Source organism: Dermacentor variabilis, chromosome 5 (genome assembly GCF_050947875.1).
Source record: "Dermacentor variabilis isolate Ectoservices chromosome 5, ASM5094787v1, whole genome shotgun sequence".
Classification (NCBI taxonomy): Eukaryota; Metazoa; Arthropoda; class Arachnida; order Ixodida; family Ixodidae; genus Dermacentor; species Dermacentor variabilis.
In genome coordinates, this window is record NC_134572.1 from 41,926,587 (window position 1) to 41,950,918 (window position 24,332).

Below are 24,332 nucleotides of genomic sequence, written 5' to 3' on the forward strand. Positions count from 1 at the left end.
AGGGATGCCAATTCGCGCCCACCACCGACGAGGGAGCAGCAGACAGCATATAGGCAGAGTCACCCGCACCCCCGAATGCTGAACCGCATGTACCCGAGCCAGTACGGGCAGGAGTGCCCCGTCTGGACCGGGCCAGGAACATTCCAACACATGATTGAGGAATGCAGGCTTAGCTAACTACAGTCACCACTCCTCACCGATCCCAACATGATCTGCCAGCCCATCCCACCCCTTGTCCCACGGACAACCATGTTGTATAGAGGAAAGAATATACAGCGATTCGGACAGATTACCATTAACAGTGATATTGGTACAATAATTAGTGCAGCAAATGCGAACACCTTTTTAAACAGCGGAGCCAACATTAACGTATTCTAAATGTCTGAGAAGAAAGGCGTGGTTCACTCGGTCAAATGCGTTTGCTAAATACGTGCTCCATAAAAGTGTTTTTCCGAGCATGAAAGAAGCCCGCAAAAGCACGCAAAAACTACCGCGCGACTGGCCGCTCGAGGCACCTTGCGTGTAATCGAGGGCTTCTTTCACGCTCGGAAACTTTTATGTAGCACGTATTGAGCAACAGAAACTTGTATCGGGAGTTTTTCATGTGGATCTACAATTTTTATCATTCACGCGTTTATTCTAATTATCATATTTGATCAGTTAATTAATTAATACGAATTATCTAATTAGGCGGAATAAAATATAATTTGAATATCTCCAAGCGACGGTAAAGAACATTATTACCTTGGCTCTGCCCAGCTACGTGTCATTCGCATATTTTTAAACTCTGGCTAAAGTTAGCTGGGACACCCGGTATATTTTATGGGCTCGTATACAGCGCGAATGTTAGCCTCACCGCTACTCATGACACCAGGTACCGCCTTATCGTGAGGATTGCGCCTGCTATGAGTATTAAAAGAGACCTGCTATCAGTAATTACCTAAGAGGAAAAAAACGAAATCAGGAAAGAAACAATTACTTTTACTTTTCTTACTCATTACTTTTCGAAGTGAGATCAGGATGCCTTAGAACACGCACTTATAACGCGAGTTACAAGGAGGAGGAAGCATGTGCTTGCTGCGGTAAAGCAAGGGAAACGATGGAGCATGTCTTATTAGAAAGTGAAGATATCTCCCCAGCGGTCGATTTAGGCGTCTCTGGCCTGCTTGAAGCCCTTGGGTTCAGCGAGAGTAGGGGAAAAGTAAACATGTGCGCAAAAGAGATTAGTATAAGAGGCGATTGGAAGATTGGTGGAGGTAGGGAAACGACAAACAACGGAGGCGCACGAAAACAAAGTTCCCTATAGGGGTTCAGAAAGTTAGGTGATAGGAATTCTTCGTTTTTTTTTTCTTGTCTTCTCTTAACATAGGTGAGACATTCACTGATTCAGTCATTCAGACATTCAGTCATTGATACGACCGGATCCATTACTGGCGTAGTTAGAGGTACAGGGTACATGTAGACAAGTTTTGAGGAAGAGAAGAAAGATTAAAGTGATGTATACCAAAATGCTAGAATGTAAAGCACATATAGAATATCCGAGTAACTCAAGCAGACTAGGTGACTATATGTCACCGCCGTGTTTTGAGGGGGATGCCAATAAATCATCTTCCCCTACTTGTTCATAATGCGGGTGACGGGAGAAAAAGCCCGCACTTGCGGTGCGTGTTCGCATATTGTTGTGTTTTAAAAAGAGTTTTTGCGGCACCTGCTGAGGCGTTTCCTTTAAATGCGTTCTTATACCGCATCTTCTGAGTGGAATGTTCAGAGGTTATTCGTCCGAGCGGCGCTGTGCCGCTGTTGGCTGCGCCAAAAACACCCAGCGCACGAGGAGGAATCTGTTCATGCAGGAGGCCTGCGATCGGCGTTCACGGAGACACAAGTTTGTGCGTGGACTTCGTTCGCTGTGCACACAAGGTTCCTGCAGCGCCTGCGGAACATCACTCTGGTATACGTGGGATTTAAATAGAAAAGACTTTGTGTCCAGCAAGCTTGCTCGGGTGGGTATTCGTTTTGTTGTCGCGAACTATGCCACAGTGTGCCTCTAGCCTTCCCGCGCTGCTGGCCTTCGATAACAGCATAACAACGCCGTTTAAGACCTTTCGGCGGCTTTAATTTGGGCCTGTTCGGTTCACTTTACGGACGGAAAGCGCACAGAGGCCAACCCGCACCCAAAACTGCGTTTTGCATACGATAGAAAGGTAAGCAGAAAGCGTTCGAGTGCGCGTGTTATTCTTCGTAACTTGCGCAGCGATTGTTCCGCTACGGCAAATAAACAAGACTGCACAGAATTTGACGGTTTTCGTGTCCTTCGCTTCTCATGCCCATGAATGAGCCGCATTAGAGTATTCTCAAACGCGAAATGAGTAATTAGCTAATCACTAGTGTACACAGAAACAGGGCTGCGCACGCGTCCATGCCACACTTGTTTGTTTTTTCTTTCTATTTCTGTCTCTCGCGCAACGCGTGGGTGCTTGAATTGCTATAATTGTGCTATGCTCTCACTCAGCCATGCGAGAAGCATGTTCAGCCGTTCCTAACAGAGCAGGTGCCCCTTTCAGTGACGTCATACACGGGTACGCAAATTATTGTGTGTTATTTACTGGCAGAGAGAAAGAGAGTAAATAATTATTTCGAGAATCAGCGTGAAAGATTTCTTCTAACCGAACTTAACCTAACTGCAAGGCTTACAAGATATTTGAAGCTAACGACGAATTGGCCTTATGTGCTAATGTAAACAAAGTGTGAGCTGGGTCAGTTCTTATAAATAAATAATAAATTATAGTAAAGTACATGTAACTGGCAGCACAAGCGATATAAAATACAATTGTTCTATATCGTAGGCACTGCACTGGTCCACTAATTGGTTATGTCGCTGAGTGTGTCCGTTGTCAGTGCGAAATGCTCCTCATAATTCGTGTCAAAGCCTTGCGTAAACACGTAGGAGTTAGAGCTTTCCCTGCGATTGCGTGTAGCTTGCCAAACATGGAAAATAACTTTATTTCACTCACATTGATCGTGTTATGCTAAAATCACACGGCTATCGAGAGGCCAAAGGAGAATAAAAATGCAGCACAATGTATGGCGGTAGCGCATGGCAGAAATACGATACTCGTTTTCTTCTTTTTTTTTTTTATAGAATGTATAGCGTACTAGATGTCGTCTGATATCTTTCATGCAATGCCTCAAGCCGTGAAGAAACGTGTATGGTTACGCAGATCTCAAAGAAAAAATTCACCGACGATTACGATACTCCCTAGTGCGAAATTTGAGCGCAGCTCTGTACGTGTTTTCATTTCGCAAAATATGGGCTAGCGCGGACAACTTATCTCGTGCGGCACGTTGCAAACGGAGCGAAGTGCGGCGCGACTGCCTCGCTAACCGGAAGATCGCGAGAGGCAGCGCGTGGGTGACGTGTGAGCACGATTTGCAGCGGCCGCCGCAGACGCCAGCTAATGTAGTGCTTTGTTTCTATATATTGTATCGGTGGCGTCATCGGTGAACAGACGACGTGCGTTACTCTAGCGCCATCTCGCAGGCGTCGTTGCCGCAGAGCCCATGATGCCTCGCAGTAATATTTCCTTGTCACGCTTTCGCCATACCCTCCTCGGCTTTTCGCCTCATGGTTCCGCTTCACCCTCCTTTCCGGCTTTCCTTCTCGCGCTCTCTTCGCTATCGCAGTCATTCATCCGCGCTCCGCGTTCGCTCTTTCATCCTTCGCTGTGCTCGTTCGCTCGGTTACGAGGGGCGCCGACGCTCGCCGCCGGAACGGGCGCCCGACAGCTGCGCTCTGAAAGCTTGGCCAACTGCACGACGTTGCAACTGCAGTGAAGCAGACGATGCCGCAAGGTGCTCTCGCTAAATTATCTCTGTGGTATGTTTTTGCTATCTGAAATGTGATCGCATTAAAGAAGAAACAAGACCGCTGCAGCGTTTTCAGAACTGGTCGTTGCGGTAGACTGATAACCGCAAACTTAACGTGCTGTGGCCCGCTGTCGCCCGCGCCGCTTCCGCAGTCCCCTCATTATCATCATCATCATAACAGAAACATGGCGGCCGCCTATTCACCCTTTCCGCGGTGATTCTGTGGACGCTGCCATGTTTGAACACGTGGTGACGAGCCCATTGCTTGCCTCAACTGCCAGCGTTGCCTCCGTGTTCACAATGGGTGTGTATGTCGCCGGTGCGGCTTAGCAAAACTGTTTATTCAGGAGATGTCGTAGACGGTGAGTGGGTGGACAACACGGGAGCTTCGGCCACAGCTCCAGAGAACACGCAAAAACGTTTTCGGAGCTGATTAAGCTATTTCTAAACGGCATGAACAGCTTATACTGAGCAGCGTGCTTGTTTTAAAAGAGGGGTTAAATGTGTATTCCAAGCTATCCAAACTTTCCGCTCATGAATTGAATTAGGATTAATGTTTTGCTCTTCGTTCTTATTTGGCAAATGTTTTGAAGCATGCATCGGCTTGTCACATTCCTGACTAAGTTTCTCAGTGCAGTCACTATCCGATTATTTTCTGCCTAATCGCTCATGGGTGTGCTCAGTTCCGATAGATTTGTTCTTGTTGCGCGCTCGAAACGTAGCTGTATTGTACATTGTAATTCCTTGTCGTATAGACGTACTATCGCTAGTAACTCGCTTATTCTTGTGGACCATCACGAAACATTCAGCTTCGACCATCCGTGCGCTATCGGTGTAGTCGCTCATTAATTGTGCGTATATGGCGCGCATATATTAAAGTGTGCGCCCATTCACTTTTTGCCACCTTGGCGATGACGTGGGCGTCAGTTTCCGTGCCAGTTGAGGTACATGTGTGTAGCTACTGCGGGCGAAACCTACTATGACAGGAAGCGGCGCTACTCCTTTTTTCATTGCTTAATGAGCGGTACTCACTCTTGCCGACGTTCCAGTGCTGAGGCGCTTTCTTTAAAGGTTAGCGATGCAACGCTGGCGTATGAGCAAATTACTGCATCCTCGATGAAAGCCGCACATCTCGAAGTGCCGGTAACACGTACGGACAGTCGCAGCAGCGGTCGGCGAACTTGGCCACACAGATTCATTCCATTCCTTATAATATGCCAGTCACTATTTTTGCAGCCAACACTGCACAAGTCTTCAATCCACATGATTCAATCCAGCAGGATTGGAGCACAGCGCGTTAGCGAAAACTTAGCTGCATTTCCGACAGCTGATCACACAGAAGCAAGGTGGAAGCGGTAATGGTTTCGTATTTGTGCGCTGTGGCCACGTGTGCCGCGCCGCCGAAAGCGCCATCTCGTTTCTCTAGAACGAACTGCTCCCCGAAAAGGGTCAATAAGCACTGGAAATTGTGGTCTATAATGCTACAGCAGATCTCTTGTAGTTTTCTAGTGTGTGTACTGCGCTGTCAACATCGCGAAATTCAAAGGACTCACGTTTTTGGTAGTCTATGTGCGTGTGCCCACCCGTTTTTCTATCTCGTAGCGAAATAAATGATTTTTTTAATGCGCAGCGAATAATACAACACGGTCGGATAAAAACAACGTTTTTATTATGACATCGGATTCGTAATAAAAAAAAAACGTGATGCAATACGCAAGATAAAAAGCATGCGCGGTAAAAGTTCGCGAAACACGCAACAAGCAGCCGGTATGTTCGGTATGTAATGATGACGATGAGACGCGGCCGCGGAGAGATGTCCAATGATCACGCTGGAGAGTTGGAGCCTTCGAAGCTGCCTCCATCGATGTCTGAAACGAGAGAAGGAGAAGACAAAACATTAGGACTATTTCAATTCTAAATACAGCATGCAGGTTATCGCAGAAGCTGAAGTCGCCGAGTGCCACAAGAACAGTGAAAATAGTCACAAATAGACCTGCAAGTATACGACACTGAAATGAGTATACGGCACCCTGCACTGTTCAGAGGGCGCTACGACGCTTTCATTTTTCGCCCCAGCATCGCCGACATCAGCCGAGATGTGGCGAAAATGACATGCCCGCCATTCCAAACGATGGTAGTCACTTTTAGTCGCTCGACTGAGCGTTATGCTCTGCGCTTTGACGAAGTCAAGCTCACGATTCTTCACCAAGGAGGTTAAAGAAAAACTGCTTGAGTGGAGGGATAACTGCGTGCTTCACGTTACTGAATATTTTACACTGCTTTTCATGACGAACAAGAAAGCGAGGGCTACGCTAGCCTGTAACAAAGATGCGTTTAGTGTATTTCTTTTTAATGCGTTACCTCGACGTGTCTCGCTCTTGATCAAAGCTTTGCAATGTGGTAAGCGCGATTTAAATCAGGGGTCCGGGACCTCTAAGAGGTACGACGTAATGCTGAAGCATTTCTTTCGCATCTACGCTAAGTCGACGCTGACTTTACCTTTTTATGAGAAGCTTTTTATTGAATGTTTGCGCCCACTTTGCGTGGACGGCCGTCTGGCCGAGTAAACTTGGTTGGCCGATCCCCGAAACAGCGTAATCAAAGGTGGCAACTTGTCTGGCCGATCATGATACCAGTACACCCTAAAGTACTGACTGCAAAAATCCAGTGCAACATTGCGCGCACCGCTTCATCAGTGGCTGCAGAGAACGTTCACGGGAGCGCGCGCGAACAATCAGGTTTGGAGAACAATGGACGTTGCTCTGTACCCTCTCTTTCACTTCTTGCTGCTGGCTTCGCCCGAGTTCTCTTGGAAAACACACCTGCGTCATCCTATCCGTTGGAAGACGCGCCGGCAAGATGGCTGCTCGGAATGTTGAAGACATGTAGACTTACTGCAGGCGCTGTTGGTACGACACACGACGGATCGCATGGTTCCTGAACAGGAGACACACGGTACGGCACGGCGTCCAACACAGCGTGCTGCGCGTCTAAAATATCGCTTCTCCAACTATTGGAACCTGTCGGAAGCTTTCTAGACGCGGTGGTCGATTCGACGCGCATACATTGCGCATGGGTCAAGGTCAATTCACATGGTCGCGAAGGTGAGGCTGAAATGCGGTTCCAAACCAATGATCGGCGACGTCAATTATATGGTAGTGCGATTGAATCACCACCACGGTGCAGGAATATTATAATATTCCTACACCATGATCGCGAGCACATCTCGCGGGGCAAAGTACCAGTCGATGAACATTATGCGTTCAATACGTCAGCAATGGAAACATTCGAAAAAGTACAGGCAATGTCATTAGAACCTGGAAATGTGAGGTCACGGGCTGTTTGCTTGCATCCGCAAATAATTATTAGTACGAAACTGTGCTGTCTTCCTGAAGCTTTCCCGGTGCGATGCGTGCTGAGATATGCCGAGATTGTGTGCATTACCGTATTGAACACTGCAATGTCGTCAAAACTCTCTTATGCGTAGCCATAAAAAGTCATGGAAATGTACCGGGTGTTTCTAGGAACACTTTCATATCTTTTTCTTTTAAGTTGTCTGTGGCAGATAGCACAATTCTAGTGCATGAGGCAGTCTACTCGAAGAGGCAGGCAGTACTTACAAAAACAATTAAAGTGCATAATGACCCAATTAAGAAGAAATGTCTAATTAAGTTTTAAGTAATTACCATATGGCACATATTGTAATTTACAAATTCTAGCCGGGGAGTTCGCAAGGCGGATACACTTGGAACGACTTCTCAGGATGACACCAGTTTCGAGATATTAATTCCCGAACTTTGCGGAGAAATGCATTGGCGTTCCAGTTACGTTTGTGCTTCAATGCATAAAACGATGTTCTCTAGAGAGAGTAAGTGGAACGACAGTTCATTTTTACCACACGTTTGACGGCGCATATCTCGTAAATTGTGTCATCCACATAATTCTATTCAAGTGGACATGCTTCGCAGTCTCAACCGCTAGTGTTCGTAAATTGCAATATGTGGCACAAGATTATTAGTTAAAAACTTAATTACTGAATTTTTGCTAATTAGTCGATTATGCATTTCAATTTCTTGTGCAAGTAATATTTACCTCTTCATGTAGACCAGATCATGAACTAGAATTGTGCCATATGTCAAAGGCAAATATAATATTAAACAAAATTGAGAGTGTTTGCTGAAACACCCTCTAAATAGTACTGCCTTATAATATTTTATGAGTAACTTCATTTTTTAACTGCCTTTTCACTAAATATTATGTTTTAGCTATGTCTTCCATACTAGAGGAAGACTACAGGTGGCACGCGTGCTGTGCTAGTGAAGATTAAAGTGTGGTTTTTGGAATTATTTCAATATAATGTTGACTTCAGCGTAACACCGAAATAACAGGTGTGTGTTGGTACCAAGAACACGTGCATATGGCGCTTAGTTCGAAATCTGGGTGAACCCGTTGCTCTGAATTCGTGCAAAACGCTCAAGCCTCACACCAGCGCAATGCGTGCCGAGGCCAAGAAGCGAAACCCAACCCCAGGACCTTGCAAAGCGTCGACAAAGTGGAGCCACAAAGCTAAGTGTGAAATACGTTAAAAACGAATACACGTACCGTATTGCCGGCGGCCCTGGCATCAACGCCCACCCGGCTGACCGTGCAGGCGAACGAACAAGCAGCGTACGCGACGAGGCGCAGCGACAGACGTCTGCGTGACGCTATATATATATATACACGCCTCACGCACGTCAACGAGCGCCCATATGCATATTATGCCGGCCAGCAGTATTTGCATAAATCTGCACGCACCGGCCGGCCTGAGCTATAGCGGCCTCTCACAGGACGCGCTCTTCAAACACGCGAAGCAAGCTACGAGCATAGAAAAAAAAAAGAAGAGCAAGACGGCGCGTAAGCCGTCGGTGCTCGGCCTTACCTGTCGCGGAGAGGAATGCCAAAGGGGAAACGCGCGGTTTGTGTTCTGTCTCGCTAATACCGGGCAGCACTGTACGTGGTACCCGGTACTAGCTATTCCTGCCAGTTTCAAAGAACAAATACGTAATGGGAAGAACTCGTGGCCCTGGCTTTAGGTACAATCTTCGCGCTGAAGTCAAACGAACGACGCTTACTTTCGAAGGCCGAGACAAATTTCAATTTCCATAACGCCGCACGGATCTAGTGCGACGGAGTGTAATTTATGCAAACAGAAATGGAGCAAAAAGAAACATCGATCCGCTGAGGGACCCCGACGGCTAATGACACTGGCGTATGTCGCAGCCCCGCTGACGCTAATAGACGTTTCCAGGTAGGGATGCACGGAGGATTGCCGGCTTCCGAAAATGGCAACAGCGGCGGTATACACGAAGACGAGCGGCAATATGGCGCGTCAACGCGAGCGCCGCTTGTGGCTAGGCTAATCGTAGCCCTCTTTTTTCTCCCCTTCAACTCACTTCAACTTCAACGTACTGAACCCCGTGCAAACATTGACCCTTAGCGCCCCACGCTTTTTCAGCCCACAGCGAGGACGGGTCACACAGGCTTAGCGCAAAATCTCTTAAAGCTCATGCAGAGGTTTAGCGCGGTCCTTCCCTGCGCCACCGCTAGGCGTACATGTGCGGCGTGCAGCACCCAGAACATAAGCTTGTTTTATCTAAGGACCTTACCAGGACACGGACGGCTGCTCCCTCAGCCCATATATTTTACCAGAAAAAAAAGAAAATGTAAGGGCTAGCGAAGCCAGCACCGTCACTCAAGAAGACTGGCTGTCTACCTCGCCTGTGCGTATATGTCGTCTTGTTCAGTGCAGCGCGCGCGTAAAGGAGAAGAGCACGGAACCATAGAGTTTAGTACAATTACTAGAGAGAGAGAGAGAGAGAGAGAGAGAGAGAGAGAGAGAGAGAGAGAGAGAGAGAACTGTGGCGCTAGTGTCTACGACAGCTGCAAGCAGGGCAGCTCAGCCAGCATGGCAATGGTGGGTAGTATACATGAATTTGACTAAACTTGGTCCTTATGGCTTTAAATGGCTGCGTGACTTTGAAAAGCGATTAACTTTTACGAAAGTACTGCGTTATAAATAATCCAATAAGCATTATTAAAACTGTCCGACGGCATGTATTCGAACACAGGGCCTCTAGCACAGAAGCCCGATATTGAAACCATTACGCCACGAACGCATGGACAAGCGGGTATACCACTGCGATGAGCAGCGACTATGCGCGCTTGCAGAGTCTTATTACCTTCTGCATTAAAAAAAAAAACGAATAATTTCTTTAAAAATTTCGGCCAATTTAGGCCCAGACCAAGCGCAATAAACGAAGTCACAAGAACGTCTGAAGCCCTAAGCACGAAGAGTAGACAAATACATGTACTACCCATCATTCCCATGGTGGCTGAACGATCGCAGCGTCAGCGTTAACCTTTAGTAATTGTAGAAAACTCTATACACGGAGCCGACCAGCTGGTTCACAAGTATTGCCCCAAGTTAACAGCTTCTAGTCTTCCGCGATTTTCGATGCACTCAACACTTACGAGGTGCCTTTGCCAGAACAGTTGTGCAGCGTAAACATTACTGTACGTCGTCCGTGCGTGCTAGCGCCACGCAGGTTATCATCTCCTTAATTAGCTCATGCCTTTCTGATCGCGGATGGCGCTTTCGTTTGTCTGACCTTCGGCCAGCTACAAAGGCGCCTGACGCCATTTCCTCCTCCTCCTGCTCTTGGCAGTTGCCACTTTTGTCGACTTCTGTTCATTATTCCACGACATTTAACACTGCCCGTTGTAGCGCTACGCGACACCATTCCTGAAATATGAGCTGTATAAAATGTAAGAAAGAAAAAAAGAAACGAAGAGGAAAATACGGGCAAGAAATAAACCGCGATTGGCGATACGCACTTTACTTGAAGCCGAGGTCACAAGAACAAGAGGCATCTGCGAGCGTTTATCAGCTCAAAAATGTCAAGATCCCCTATACCTCGTATACTGCCAGCATGACAACCCATTTCGAACAGATAAAAAAAAAAAAAGATAACTTTAATACCGTGGACGGATACGCTTCACGTCCCCATTCACTTCGTCAAGCTAGAGAGAGCTATGCGTTCCGGCGATGTGACAAAACTTAGAGCACCATTATTTAGATATGAGCAGCATAATAATAAGTGTAACAGTAGAGATCAATCGCTTGGAAAGGCAAGAAAAATTCATGATCGCCAATCAGCCTCGAGTCTGTGCAGTAGTACGTTTATGTAGGTCAGTTACTCATAGGGATCCTGATCATGAGAAAGAAATTCACAGAAGAATAAAAATGGGTTGGCGTGCATACGGCAAGCATTGCCAAATCCTGACTGGGACCTCACCATTGTCGTTGAAAAGTGTATAACCATTTCATTCTACCGGTGCTAACACATGGGGCAGAAATGTAAAGGTTAATAAAGAAACACGAGGTCAAGTTAAGGGACGCTCAAAGAGGGATGGAACGAAATATGTTAGGCGTAACGTTAAAGGACAGCAGGAGAGCGGTGTGGATCATAGAGCGAACGGCGATAGTTGACATTCTAGTTGACATTATGATAAAAAAAAAATGTAGGTGGGCAGGTCATGTAATGCGTAGAGCAGATAACCGGTGGACCATTATAATTACAGGATAGGTGCCAAGGGAAGGAAAGCGCAGTTGAGGAAGGTAGAAAATTAGGCAGGATAATGGAATTAGGCAATTTGCAGGCGCAAGTTGGGATCAGCTAGCGCAAGAAAGGGTAATTGGAGATCGCTGGGAAAGGCTTTAGCCCTTCAGTGGTAATAAAGATAGGCTGGTGATGACATTCTTCCATACCTCCTTGATTTTTCGCGAATAAGCGGGGGAAGACTAGCTTAATGTTTGCGCTTGGTCGCACGCCGTCATTCGAGGACACAACGCTAGCGCAGTAGCGCCTTCCACCGAAAACCGAGCCGCCAACGGCAGGGGGTGAGGCAAGGCGCCGTTGCGCACACCTCGGCAGTTTACACCGATTCCGTGCAGTGCAGTGAAAGCTAGGGGTGGCATCAGCCAACCAGAAGGGCTCCTCCTTTGTCCACCTCTGAAGGGCTTTAAGGAAGGATCACCAGCGCACAATGGGCGATCCCTCCTCCCTTATCCGGAAAGAAGCAGGCGGCGTTAGTTACCGATTGGCTGACACGAGCCCTAGCATTCGCTTCACTGCATGGCGTTGGCGAGACGAGTCGACGCCGGTGGACCAAAGAAAACGACTCGGCGAAGCTGTTCCAACGGCGAACGAAGGCCCGGGTAGTGGGTGCGGAGTTACTCTCCCGATCCGCGACGGGTCGGGAAAGGAAAGCAAGTACGCCGAAGGGTGGGGAAGTGAAGTGGCAGGCGAGTGGAGATGCCGCAAAAGAGGAAGTTCGTGCGGGAAGCGGCAAGCGCAAGCCCGGCCACGTCAGGCGCAGCCGCAACCCTTTAGGTGACGGCACAAACGAGGGCCTTGGCAGCTGCTGCCGCTGTACTTCTGTACACGAGATGTAAACGACCTGCACCTCCGCTTTTCTAGTCGAGCAGTGGTGCCATTACGCGCCACGCTTTAACCAAGCCGCACGTACAAACGAGAAGAAGGAAATAAAGAATACTGCGTGGGGGAGTCAACGGACTCGCGATGCAGCTTACCTACATAGACGCGAGCGGCTGACGCCAAATAATCTTGCCTCTCATGGGCCACAACACAGCTGCTGCAATGGGCGTTCACACACGGTGCCTCGGGAAAAAAAGAAAAGAAAGCGAAAAAAAAAAGAGAAAAGAAAACAAAAACACGGACTCGAAATGCCGGAGAAGTGAGTGAGATAAGGCGTTCATTATTTTGCTCTTTGGGGTTTTGTTCGCAACTCCCAACTGCTCTCTTTGTCGGGACTGTCTTCCACTGCTTCCCCGCTCCGGAAATGGAACCGTGGCGGTCTTGCAGGGCGGGCTGCCCTTCGTTCTTGTAATTTTCACTATATTGCTTCAGAACGACCCGAGGTTTAACCGCTTTAACAACGTTGAATACTTCTGAATCAATCGCGGCGGCACCGATGCCGCATCGATGCAGAAACATAACGCGGCTGTTCACCTTGGTCGACAGGCACGGAGTTCACTAAGGTAACTGTTCGGGCATGTTGCTGGGGCCATGAATGCAGCTTTTTGCGCACAAGACGAGGACAGAGCAGAGGCTGACACACGAGCGCGGACTTAAAACAGTGTTTGACAATGTTTTAGAACAGTGTTCTACAGCACTGTTGCAAGTCTGCACTCGTGTGCCTTACCCTCTTCTCTATCCTCGTCTAGTGCGCAAAAAGCTGCATTCAAGCACGGCCTCCCATATCGTGTGTCGAGCCAGATGGCTACGATGTTATAGGCCACGTTAAAAATTAAATTATGGGGTTTTATGTGCAAAAACCACTTTCTGGTTATGAGGTACGCCGTAGTGGAGGACTCCAGAAATTTTCACCACCTGTGGTTCTTTAACGTGCACCTAAATCTAAGTGCACGGGTGTTTTAGTATTTCGCCCCCATCGAAAAGCGGTCGCCGTGGTCAGGATTCGATCCCGCGACCTCGTGCTCAGCAGCCTAACACCATAGCCACTGAGCAACCACGGCGGGTCTATAGGCCACGTAACTGGTGCGGACGGCGCGACGCGCTTATTATAGTGGTGCCACCGTAACTTCAGTGTTGTGCACATCTGAATAGCGTGAGACAGACAGATGCAAATGAGAAAAAGGCAGGGAGGTTAACCAGAGTTAAAACCTCCGGTTTGCTACCCTGCAGTAGGGGAAGGGAAAGGGGAAGTAAAGACGGAAAGAGCGGTGACAAAAATAAAGCGTGAAAAAAAATGAAAAGGGACGGAATGGGATAATTATAGTCTTTCTAGTAGGCCACAGCCACGTAAAAAGGCCAACGAAGCTTTGACCGACTTTCGATGCGACGACACTTCATGGCGGCATTCCAAGAAGAGCCAGCGAAGTCTCCCGAATTACAGCGATACGAAATGCTTGCGGTAACACAGCATCAGCGACGACGACGACGACGACGATGATGAAACACGCAATGATCGACTTCCCATGCTCTACTATTCAAATCTAGTTTTGCTTTACTTCTAAGCATACCGAAAGCCATGTGCTTTTTGGCCAATCCCCATAGTAGGCATGCGCCACTGTTTAGGATACAAGACAAGACGAGACAAGACTCGTCCAAATCGCAGCTGTCACGCTGTTCCGCGTGAAGCGGGATAAAAACAAAAAAACATCGCCAGTGCAGGGGGCTGAATTAACAACACGCGCCGGGATAACGGGGAAAATGAACCGCCACGAACCTTTGAGTTTGGACAGCTTGGAAGTCCTGGGCGACTTGGCCTCCTGGCCGTAGCCGCCGCCCTGCGCGCTGGCTTTGCTCGGCTTCTGGCGCGGCTTGCGGGGCTGCTGGCTCTTGTCCTTCACCTTGGTGCTCAGCAGAGGGTGCATCTCTGAAACAACCGCGGCAGGAAAGGAAGGTCAAGTGCGGGGGAGCCATTGTCCTTTGACGCACCCTCAGAGGACACGCGAGGTCTTTGAAGAGGAACTAAAGGACAACACAGGGGCGCAACATGGCTCTCCGCGATTCTAGGGTTATCCTGCAAGGAATATGACCATCGAAACTGCCTCCTCGTACACTCGCACCAAACGTATGGACTTGCCGAAGATTAGCATTTGCAGAAGACAATAACTTCGTTAACGTCACGCCACCGACTTGCGTACGTAAAGCGTCATTCTTAAGGTTCCCACTTTGTTACGTTTTACGTGATGTACTGCGGCAGTGTGCGTGAAACGTAGTAGTCCACCGATTGGAAACATGCAATAGCCCTCGACGCTTATTATTTTTTTTATTATATCACTTACTTTTAACGGACTTAACGATGCGCAAAGGTAACGTAACTGCTGACCTGCATAGTGCGTTTGGAACACTGCTATAATGATTTGCATACGTCGTCGTCGGCAGCGCATCTTTCTCCCGCGAATTTTCGCGTCAACAACGACATTCCGTTCAAAAAAAAAAAAGAAAGAAACCGGTGGTCGCACGCATCTTCTCCAATCAGCTTTCCTAGGGCGCCAGAGGACGATTTGAAACCACGAATCCGGTGCGGATGACGCTACGGTCGGGCTACAGTTGATTTAGACCAGCTTGGCGGCAAATAACCAATGACAGCGTTCCGCTGAGGTCTGAACATTCGCCCAGCGAACTGTCCCTCTTGCGGGGAACACGGAACAATAGATAATTTTCTCATTGACTGTCAGACATTCTGAATTGCGAAAAAGAACATTATAAATGCCGTTCCGCCTTCTTAGATTAGACTTAAATGTCAAAAATTTACTATCTTTGGGGTGCCTCGACCCTTGGGCACAGCGACAGGAAGGTTGGCGATGCCATCCAGAATTTTATTGCAGGGTCAGAAAGATTTCGACTGTAAAATCAGAACTTTAGGTTTTGTTACATTCTTCAAAATCCATTACATTAGCTGTATTTTTTGTTTTCATTTATTCCTGCATTCTATTAAAATCATAAACTAGAAACACATCTATTACTTTCCATATACCTAATCAACAATTTTGTTTATAGTTATTATATCATTCTTTTTTTTATTATTATTATTATATGGAGCTACCCGGTTCTTGGCCAATTCCCCAGAGTGGGTATGTGCCACTAACGTCTAGGCTCTACAGCTACTACTTTACCAGCGATCATGACCCTAGTTATGGCATCCCACAGGCATCGGAAGCCCGTCTTTTCGCTGGCCCGAGTAACCGTGCACCCTACACTCTTAAAACGGTTGCGCCCTTTGGGGTGTATATTTGTCCCACAACAATAATCGTCATCTGCCCTCCTTGCGTTTCCTTTCCTGAAAACTCGGCGCTCGCTACTTTCCTGTCCAGAATGCTGCGTCACACTGATAACGCGCATGTCATTCGTGACTGGAAAGTGCCGGGCTCGCAGCGTTAAAGAAAGGAAACGCGGGCAACACGGATGACGATTATTGTTGTGGGACAAGATACGCCCCAAAGGGTGTAAATTTCTCTAAGAGTGTACACTCTAAGAAAAGTCTACACCCTTTGGGGTGTATCTCTGCCACACAACAATAATCGTCATCCGTCTTGCCCGCATTCCCTTTCTTGAAAACGCTGCGCTCTTTACTTTCCTGTCGGGAATGCTATATCATGCTGATAACGCGCATGCCGTTCGTTACTGGAAAGTACCGGGCTCGCCGCGTTAAAGAAAGGAAATGCGGACAAGACAGATGACGATTATCGTTGTGTGGCAAATGTACACTCCAAAGGGTGTAAACTTTTCTTAGAGTGTTGCACCCTTTGGGGTGTATATCTGCCACACAACAATAATCGCCATCTGTCTTGCTTGCGTTTCTTTTCTTGACGCTACAGCTACTCTAGATCTGCCAGTTGCACTAGATACTTAAAGCCATCACCCTGCTTTAAATTCAGAAGTTACGAAGGTGCAAGCTTCCACACTGCTAACACCACTTACTCAACTTCGCGTATTGAGTCATTTTCTGAGTGCCAAAGGGGACAAACACATGGATATGCTCTCCTGCTACAGTATACTGTATATGACATCAAAAGGGTTAACATAAGGCGAATTTTGCTGCTCTGTACAGCCTCTTTTCAATATGCCCTAATAATAGTTTCAGTTAAATGACACTGGTCAGTTTGATGTCCCTCATTCAACATTATTCATTCATTACTTTTTTTTTCCAGGAGAGGTTTCCATTTACACAGATCAATACAATTATCTTCAAGTGCATAACTGGGAGCCAGTACCAAGACACAAGGGAAAGGGGGCAAAGTTGAGCAGTCTAGAATACTGCAATTTCCTTTCATATTCTTGTTCCTTACACAGGTTCTTGAAAGAGTACCGGTTGGTGTGAGTACATATTTGCTGAACCTTCTGAACTCGTGAAAGATGAGAAATACTACCTGAATTTGGCTACCTGGTGAAATGGCCTGCACGACTACCATTATTTTTAAAGTATAAATCTGATCGTTTCATGATATACACAGTGCCTCTCAATGTCAGGGTTATAGTTCTCCAAATATGAGAGGACTTGGAGCAATGAAAATAGCAGAAATTTTTTAAAACTCTTTTTCCAAAGACCATTGCACAATGGGCTTCCACAACGATCCCAGCTCTTTTATTTCTTTTTACCAATGGTCAAGAGTAAAGAACAGTTTGTTTTTCTAAGACCATGTCTTACTTTTACAAACAAGGCTGATCCAAAGAAACATAATTTTTATATATATATATATATATATATATATATATATATATATATATATATATATATATATATATATATATATATATATTTTTTACTCATTCATGCCACCCCTTCGATTAACACAGTTCTATATCTATGTTAAAAACAGGAATTTTACACATATCGTAACTGTAAGATCATAATTTTAAGGACGCCATTTTGAATGAACAATTGCTTCAATGGTTCTGCTAATAAGTGGCAGTCTGTCGGACTTTCATCAAACAGGTAATTTTCTTAAATTAATCTCGAAGTGATCTCAGGTCTGTGGTCAGCACTTAGTCAAAATTTCATATCAAACAACAGGTTGATCAGGTCTGCCTATAACCCAAGTTCCTCAACCTGTCTGAAAGACAAGGCCCCACCACCTCTTTCGCGAGGTAATAAATAAAGCAAGAAGTGTGCACATAAAACAGCAAGATTCCTGAAAAATGTGCAACTAGCTATGTACCTGAGCCATCTCTGGAAACATAGCACAGAGACTAACTAGCCAAGCTTGACAAAACACTGCTGAGTCACAATCATTAACCGCTGGCAATAAATGCAACATTCTGGAGCATTATTTTTCAGAGTATGTCAAATGGTTCAATTGTGTTGTTACTGCCTGTACCACTGGAAAGGACAACTCTATGCATACAATTACTGTTATTTTGTATTCCTAGCACCCTGTACAAATTTTTGAAGGCCTAAGCCTTCCACCAAAACTCCTGCCATGTCTTTCTATATGGGCACTCCTATTCATTTAACTAGGTCATTGTTACCCAGAAATAGTTCTTAGGACTTCAGAAACTGACTAAATCACAGAGAAAGTGAGAGACAGTGATATCCTTCACCAGAAAACTGAAAGGGAACACAAAAAAAACGGACAAACTGGCTTGGATGAACTAATGCACAGGACAAATTGTTTTATCTTATTTGCTTTTAACTTTTTACCTTTATAAACTGACAAAAACTGTCACTGTTGCCAGAAGTGGCAGGTTTTCAATATTTTGCAGTGGCAACTGTATGCAACAGACACTGCTCACTGATATTGCACTCAGCCTATAACAAGCAATCTGGCTTTGTAATAGAAATAGTTATAAAAAATGCAGTGTTGCAAGCAAGCACAAAAAAAAAATTAAAATTGAAATTCGATGACAGGTGCAACACCAAGACTGAAGCTTTACTTGATCAGAAAAACCTATTCATTACATTGGTTAGCTCTTTGGCAGCAATCGACACATTTAATGGTCACCCCTAAAGCGCCGCTTTGCAGTGAACAGTACGCTAGCGTTTTCAAAGGTCACGCTGTCCATTACAAAATACATCTCAAACGTGCTCACACAAAATTAGATAAGCCATCAAAAAATGGGTAGTCACTCGAAATGACAGCTCTAACCAACAAAGAGTGCACACAACATGTTTTACATGCATGTCTACAGTGGACAACTCATACACCATCATTATTTTACATTAAGGTTGAAGCGTTTGCAAAAAAAAAGTGTGTTGCTGTGATGAAAGCACCGTAGTTTCCTTCGTTCCCAACATATACTAGAGCTTTGTTTCTCATCGACAAATTCTGCTCATATGCCATACTGAAGATCACTGCAATCAGGGTCAAACGTATATGTACGGACACTCTCCGTGACACATGAGATAGACATTGTAGTTTCTCTACCCCCAACAGGAGCGTCTTTCAGCTCTATGTCGTAGGTCTTGGGTTTCTTCTTCTTGGGTGAGTCACCTTGGGAACTGGGTCGCTTCGTCCCAACCTCTTCTGTGGCCTGAAAGAAAGTGGCGCACGACTATCACTGAGGAATAAATATCTATGGACCCAAATTAACTGTAATATCTGCCATGCACAAAGTTATTGTGAAACACTCTTCACGGATCTCACTAGTATGCAGCTACCAAGTGAGAAGCTACCAGCTTGAAGGAGATGCCCCACCAGCTTTCCATACACATTAAAAGCCAAAGTGACTTACCATGTACCGAATATAAACAAAATACACAAAACGCAACTAAGCTACATTCCCGCGCGTTTTCCGCTGTTCATTGTTGGAATTCCATTGTCATCATGTTAAAGGCATAATACCTAAAAATGAAGAGCTGCATCTTCATCATGTCAGTGCCAGACGATAAGCTACAACAAGCAGTGTACAAATTGCGGCAATCAAAAGTGGCCTAGTTCTTTCATACTACGGCGCACACAGATAAGCAACACCTTGAGGGAGCAGGAGTAGTAGTTGTTTTCATAACAAGGTTTAGCTAATGAAGTTATGTGGCAAAGCATGCAACACTACGTGCCATTTTCAGAAGCAGGCAATTGAAATAGCTTTACAAAGTGTGCAGAGCAAATACAGTAAAACCTCGTTGATAAGATCCCATTTTGTACTATTTTCCAGTGTCAACATTTACATTCAAGAACACAAAAAATGGCTCAATACAGTTACGCTTCTTTAATAAGAGTAAAACATTCCCAGAAAACATTATCGATGTGCATTCAGTACGTTGCCAAGCTGTGATCATATTATGGCTGCTAAATCCCGTGTAAAAAGAAGGCACCACATGTGTGCGATCGAAAGCAGTAGAAACTTGCTACGGCAGTTTTCCTGCAGTGCTCACCCACCCTTATCACGTGAGAATGCTGGCACGCGCTCAGTCTCCTCTTGCGGTGGCAGCATATCTCCCCATGGGTCATTGTATTTCGCATTAACAGCCATTGCTGCCAAGCCTATTGCGATAAGCATTTTCACCTAACTGTTTCACAGCGTGTATGGTGCAGTACCATAGGAAGTGTACTGCCGGCTTTTAAGAGGCGATAAGCTAAACGCGCCACCGTACCCTGCTGCAGGTGGCGCAAAGTTAATGTTATCATTCGTTCCGGCATTATCGTATTACAGCCTTGCCAACCAGCCTGATTTCATTTCGGTTTCCTGTTGCTGCCTCAAAACACAAGACAAGAAAGTGCATCTCGTCTTGGGCCGCTCAGGCCCACCAGCTTCATGCACGCTAGCATCTCATGGCGCAAAGATTCTCGTTGGGTGGCTATGTCAAGAACTTCCCGCCAACATGCCTCACCCGAAGAAGCTGCTGATTCAAGCCAAAATTGAGGAGTGCAAATTTAAGCTTGCCGAGGCCGCGAAAACCACAGTGTGCATCCCTGGCCGCTTGGGCCCTAACAGTTCGGTGGGTGCCAGTGTCCCGTGCTGCAACCATTAGCCAATGCTTCACATTATGCAGATGTCAATTACAGTTGAGTCTGCCAAATTTATTACTGACTTCTGATGATATGTTTTCCTGGTTAGTATGTTTCTTGTATGTTTTTCCAAAACGTATGAATGAGGTTCTACTGTATACATAACTTGAAGTCAGAGCAAACATTTAGAGAGATAGAGATTATGGCTGCTTTTGCATAGCAAACCTGCAGCCTCTAAAGGCACTAAAACTATTTGTTTGAACACAGAAAACATACAGTAGAACCTCATTCATACATTCTGGAAAAAGACGTGAGAAGAAACTATCCTGGAAAATGTACAATTCAAATTCATTGTTTTGCTTGAAATGCATCAAAAGAAATAGCAAAGTAATCGAATATAACACGAAGTAGAACTCAATTTTATGGGCATTGTAAATTGCAGTAAATACACTTAAACTTCAATATAACAAATTTCAATATAATGTTATTCTCAATATAATGAAGTATTTAACTCTTCATAACCTCTTGTCCATAGAATACTATGTATTTAGAACCTCAATATAATAAAGTGTGTTTGTATGCAATTTCAATATAACGAAATTTCACTGCCGCCGCAGAGGAATGCCGAGACAATAAATGGAAACTTCTGTGGACGCAGATGGTCAAATGATTTAATTACAAGCGGCTGCTTGCAAACTCACCTCTCAAAGCGACTGCCAAAGTGGAGCCACATCATTTTCCGTACAAAGTTCAAGTGCAATAAGATCTTATAGCACCCCATGCATTGTGTGCTTTAGGTGCGAGTGAAAGTGTGCGAGAGTTAGAGTGCTACATTCTCACGCAAGCAAACGAAAAGAGGGGGAGGGGAGCAAGCTCGCAGCAATGCGATCAAGTGTGCGAGAGGGGGCAGGACGGAGTCAGTGGTAGGTTAGCGCGTCTCGATTTCTGGCGCACGTCTCAACGGTGGCTGCACATGGCTGTAAGCACAACTGAGCATGTATGCAACTGTGCATCCTGCTTTAGAGGTAATATGCCGCATGTGCAAAGAGTGGGTGTACCAAGACAGCGTGGCACCATGTAAGCTGTCTTACCAAGCATTTAGTATTTGAGATTGTGTAACCTCAAGTTTCAGGGATCCGTTGGATTGAGAAGCAGACTAAGCATTCGCTCCCCATTGCCAGCGCTTTTCCTAATAGAGTCATCCCAATGCGGGTGACACTGCCAGCCGCAGAGGCGGAGTGCACGCCAAAGAGTGACTGGCTTCGCTTAATGCATACCGCCGAGAAGATATTGTCGTCGCACATGGCATGAAATCACATCATTCGTTGCAGACTCCCAAATTTCTGAAAATGTATTGTTTTCTCATTCGAATTTGCTTTTTTTTATTGCCCGATAACACGGGAAATTCTGCGGCCCCCTTACGTGTAAGAAAAATTGATCGGCAACTGTACTTATTTGCATAGAAGGTCAAGTTTCAATAGAACGGAATTTCAATATAACGAAGCAAATTGTCAATTTTACCGACTTCATTTTATCGAGATTTAACTGTATTCGCTTACTAACTAAAGCGTGGTGTAACGCACCCACAGACACAGCGTTCACTCGACGACCGAGAGCACTTGCCATTACAACCCTGGCATGATGAGCACCGGAAGCAGGAAGTGCACGTGCTTATCACAAAGTGAACATTCCATGCTGTCCCCCGCTTGAGCATTTCAACTACGCCAAGCTTCCAAAACTAAGCAGATCACCTGACATCTAAGATTGGCCGCATCTTGAAGCCACCAGCTTTCTCAGCACGCCCTATCCATGTGCAATCTCCAATACATAGTGTGCAGACCACTTATGCGCCCGGTCATGTGCACTCGTTAATGTCACCTTTAACATATACCGTATTTACCCGCGTATAACCCGCCCCTGCGTATAACCCGCACCCCTAACTTTGAACTCGGCGGAAAAAAAAAAAAAAAAATCTCGCGTATAACCCGCACGTTTACCTGAAAAAAAAAAAATGAGCGCTAGAAAGATGCAACTCACACTCAGTGATCATTTCGTTTTCAGAACATTTATTCAAACGACCGCCACCACGTCACTGGTTATCCGATTCTTAATCGACGCCGCTCTCACTACTGCCATCCGAGGCTTCATCGCCACTCTCAAAGACGTAGTCGTCCTCGGAACCATCCAGACTATTACTGATCGCACATTTTTTAAAGCTTTTGCGCACCAAATCGGCCGGTATCGCTTTCCACGCATCCACGATCCACTGGCACAGCAATGGAATATCAGGCCTTCGCACGCGTCCCGTCGGTGTGAGGGCGTACATGCCGTCGGCCATCCACTGGGCATACAGCCGCTTCACGTGTGCCTTGAACGGCTTGTTCAGGCACACGTCGAGTGGCTGTAGCATGGACGTCATGCCGCCAGGTATTATGACGAGGTCGGTGCTGGTCTCGGCAAGGCGAGCCTTCACCGCATCAGTGCAGTGGCCTCTGAAGGAATCTAGTACGAGCATCGACCGGCGTGCCAGCAAGGCACCTGGTCTTCGCTCCCAGATTACTCGAAGCCAGTCACCGACTAGGCCACTGTTCATCCACGAATTTTCTTCCGCACGCACAACGATTCCTGGGGGCAGTGGAATGCTAGGTAGCGTCTTGCGTTTGAAAATCACATACGGGCGCAGTTTCGTGCCGTCAGCCAAAGCGCATAGCATGACTGTGCAGCGCAGCTTGGCATTTCCGCCGGTCAGCACGCTGACTGATTTGGAGCCCTTTTTTTCCATGGTCGTGTCCATCGGCATCTCAAAGTACACAGGTGTTTGATCAGCATTTCCCACCTGAGACAGCAAATAGCTGTGCTCCTTCCGAAGTGCGATCACATATCGTTGAAAGTTCAACAACTTTTCCTCGTAGGCTTCAGGAAGCCGCTGGCACATGGTTGTTCGCCGCCGCATAGAAAATCCATGTCTTCGCATGAAGCGCTGAAGCCATCCACGGCTTGCACGAAACTCACGTGGAATGTTCAATTCCCGGGCCAACTTCAGGGCTTCCATTTGCGCCATCTCAGTCGAAACAGCGTGGCCATGACTTCTCTGCTCCTCAATGAACTTCGCAAGCTGCGTCTCGAGGTGGGGGTACGCGCCAGTCTTCGGACCCCGAAACGCTCGCCTGTTCCGGTTCGTTGCTTCGAGACTCTCTTTTTTCTTCCTCCAGTCGCGAATGCACGACTCGTCGACGTCATGCTGTCTTGCAGCAGCTCTGTTGCCGATTTCTTCGGCAGCGGCTATAATCTTTAGCTTCTCTTTCGCTGTGAAACACTGCCGTCGAGTCGCACTCATGATGCCAAAACAAAGCAGGCAAACAGTGCAAACTGGGGTAAGCACACTAAACAGCGCCTAACGCGAGGCTCAACAAAGCTGGCCTTTCGTTGGCCCTTCATCGGCTTGACAAGCGTCGATGACGATGGGGATGGCGGACTACACGGGGAGGCCGCCGCACATTGCGGTGAAGCCGACCCCCCCCCCCCTCCCAAGGAAAAAATTCGCAGATAACCCGCACCCCCACTTTTTAAACGCGTTTTTTCACATTTTGGTGCGGGTTATACGCGAATAAATACGGTACTGTGCGGAAAGACGATGCATATGAAGGCATAATGGCTCGCCACTGGCCTCATACTCGCAGAATATCGCATGACACACCGCACAAACTGAGCCAAGGTAGCTGGCCAAGCAGGCCATGCATGCTAGCAATCAACACTGGCAATCTAAGCTCACTGGCAATGTCAAGGCACTTTCTATATGGATTGTAGTCGATGACCGTGAGTACATTGACCCTTTCCTTGAGGGACAAAGACGTGTTTCCTCAACACCATTGCCACAGCTGCCAAGCAGACCAATTCAAGTGTTGCAAGTCCAATGAATGAGTGAGCTGTCTTCATGACCACGCCATTCCTGGCTGTGCAAGCAGCTCATGAGGGCAGTGTGTAGCTT

The 24,332-nt window shown here is 46.5% G+C and overlaps 1 protein-coding gene across 2 annotated transcripts in view; it reads right to left on the minus strand.

The window, feature by feature from the left end:
• Nucleotides 1-5,511: 5,511 nt before the first annotated feature.
• Rbbp5 (retinoblastoma binding protein 5) overlaps nt 5,512-24,332 on the minus strand; it is a 48,405-nt gene continuing 29,584 nt past the window's right edge. Inside the window, exons 13-15 of one of the 2 annotated variants that reach the window (XM_075692227.1) lie at nt 18,824-18,929; nt 14,179-14,328; nt 5,512-5,732 (exon numbers count right to left, since the gene is read on the minus strand). In XM_075692227.1, coding sequence (XP_075548342.1) covers nt 5,689-5,732; nt 14,179-14,328; nt 18,824-18,929 — 300 coding nt within the window. In that variant the 3' untranslated portion in view covers nt 5,512-5,688. Of the gene's footprint in view, nt 5,733-14,178; nt 14,329-18,823; nt 18,930-24,332 lie in introns of those variants that run through there. The other variant, XM_075692228.1, reaches the window with a different exon arrangement.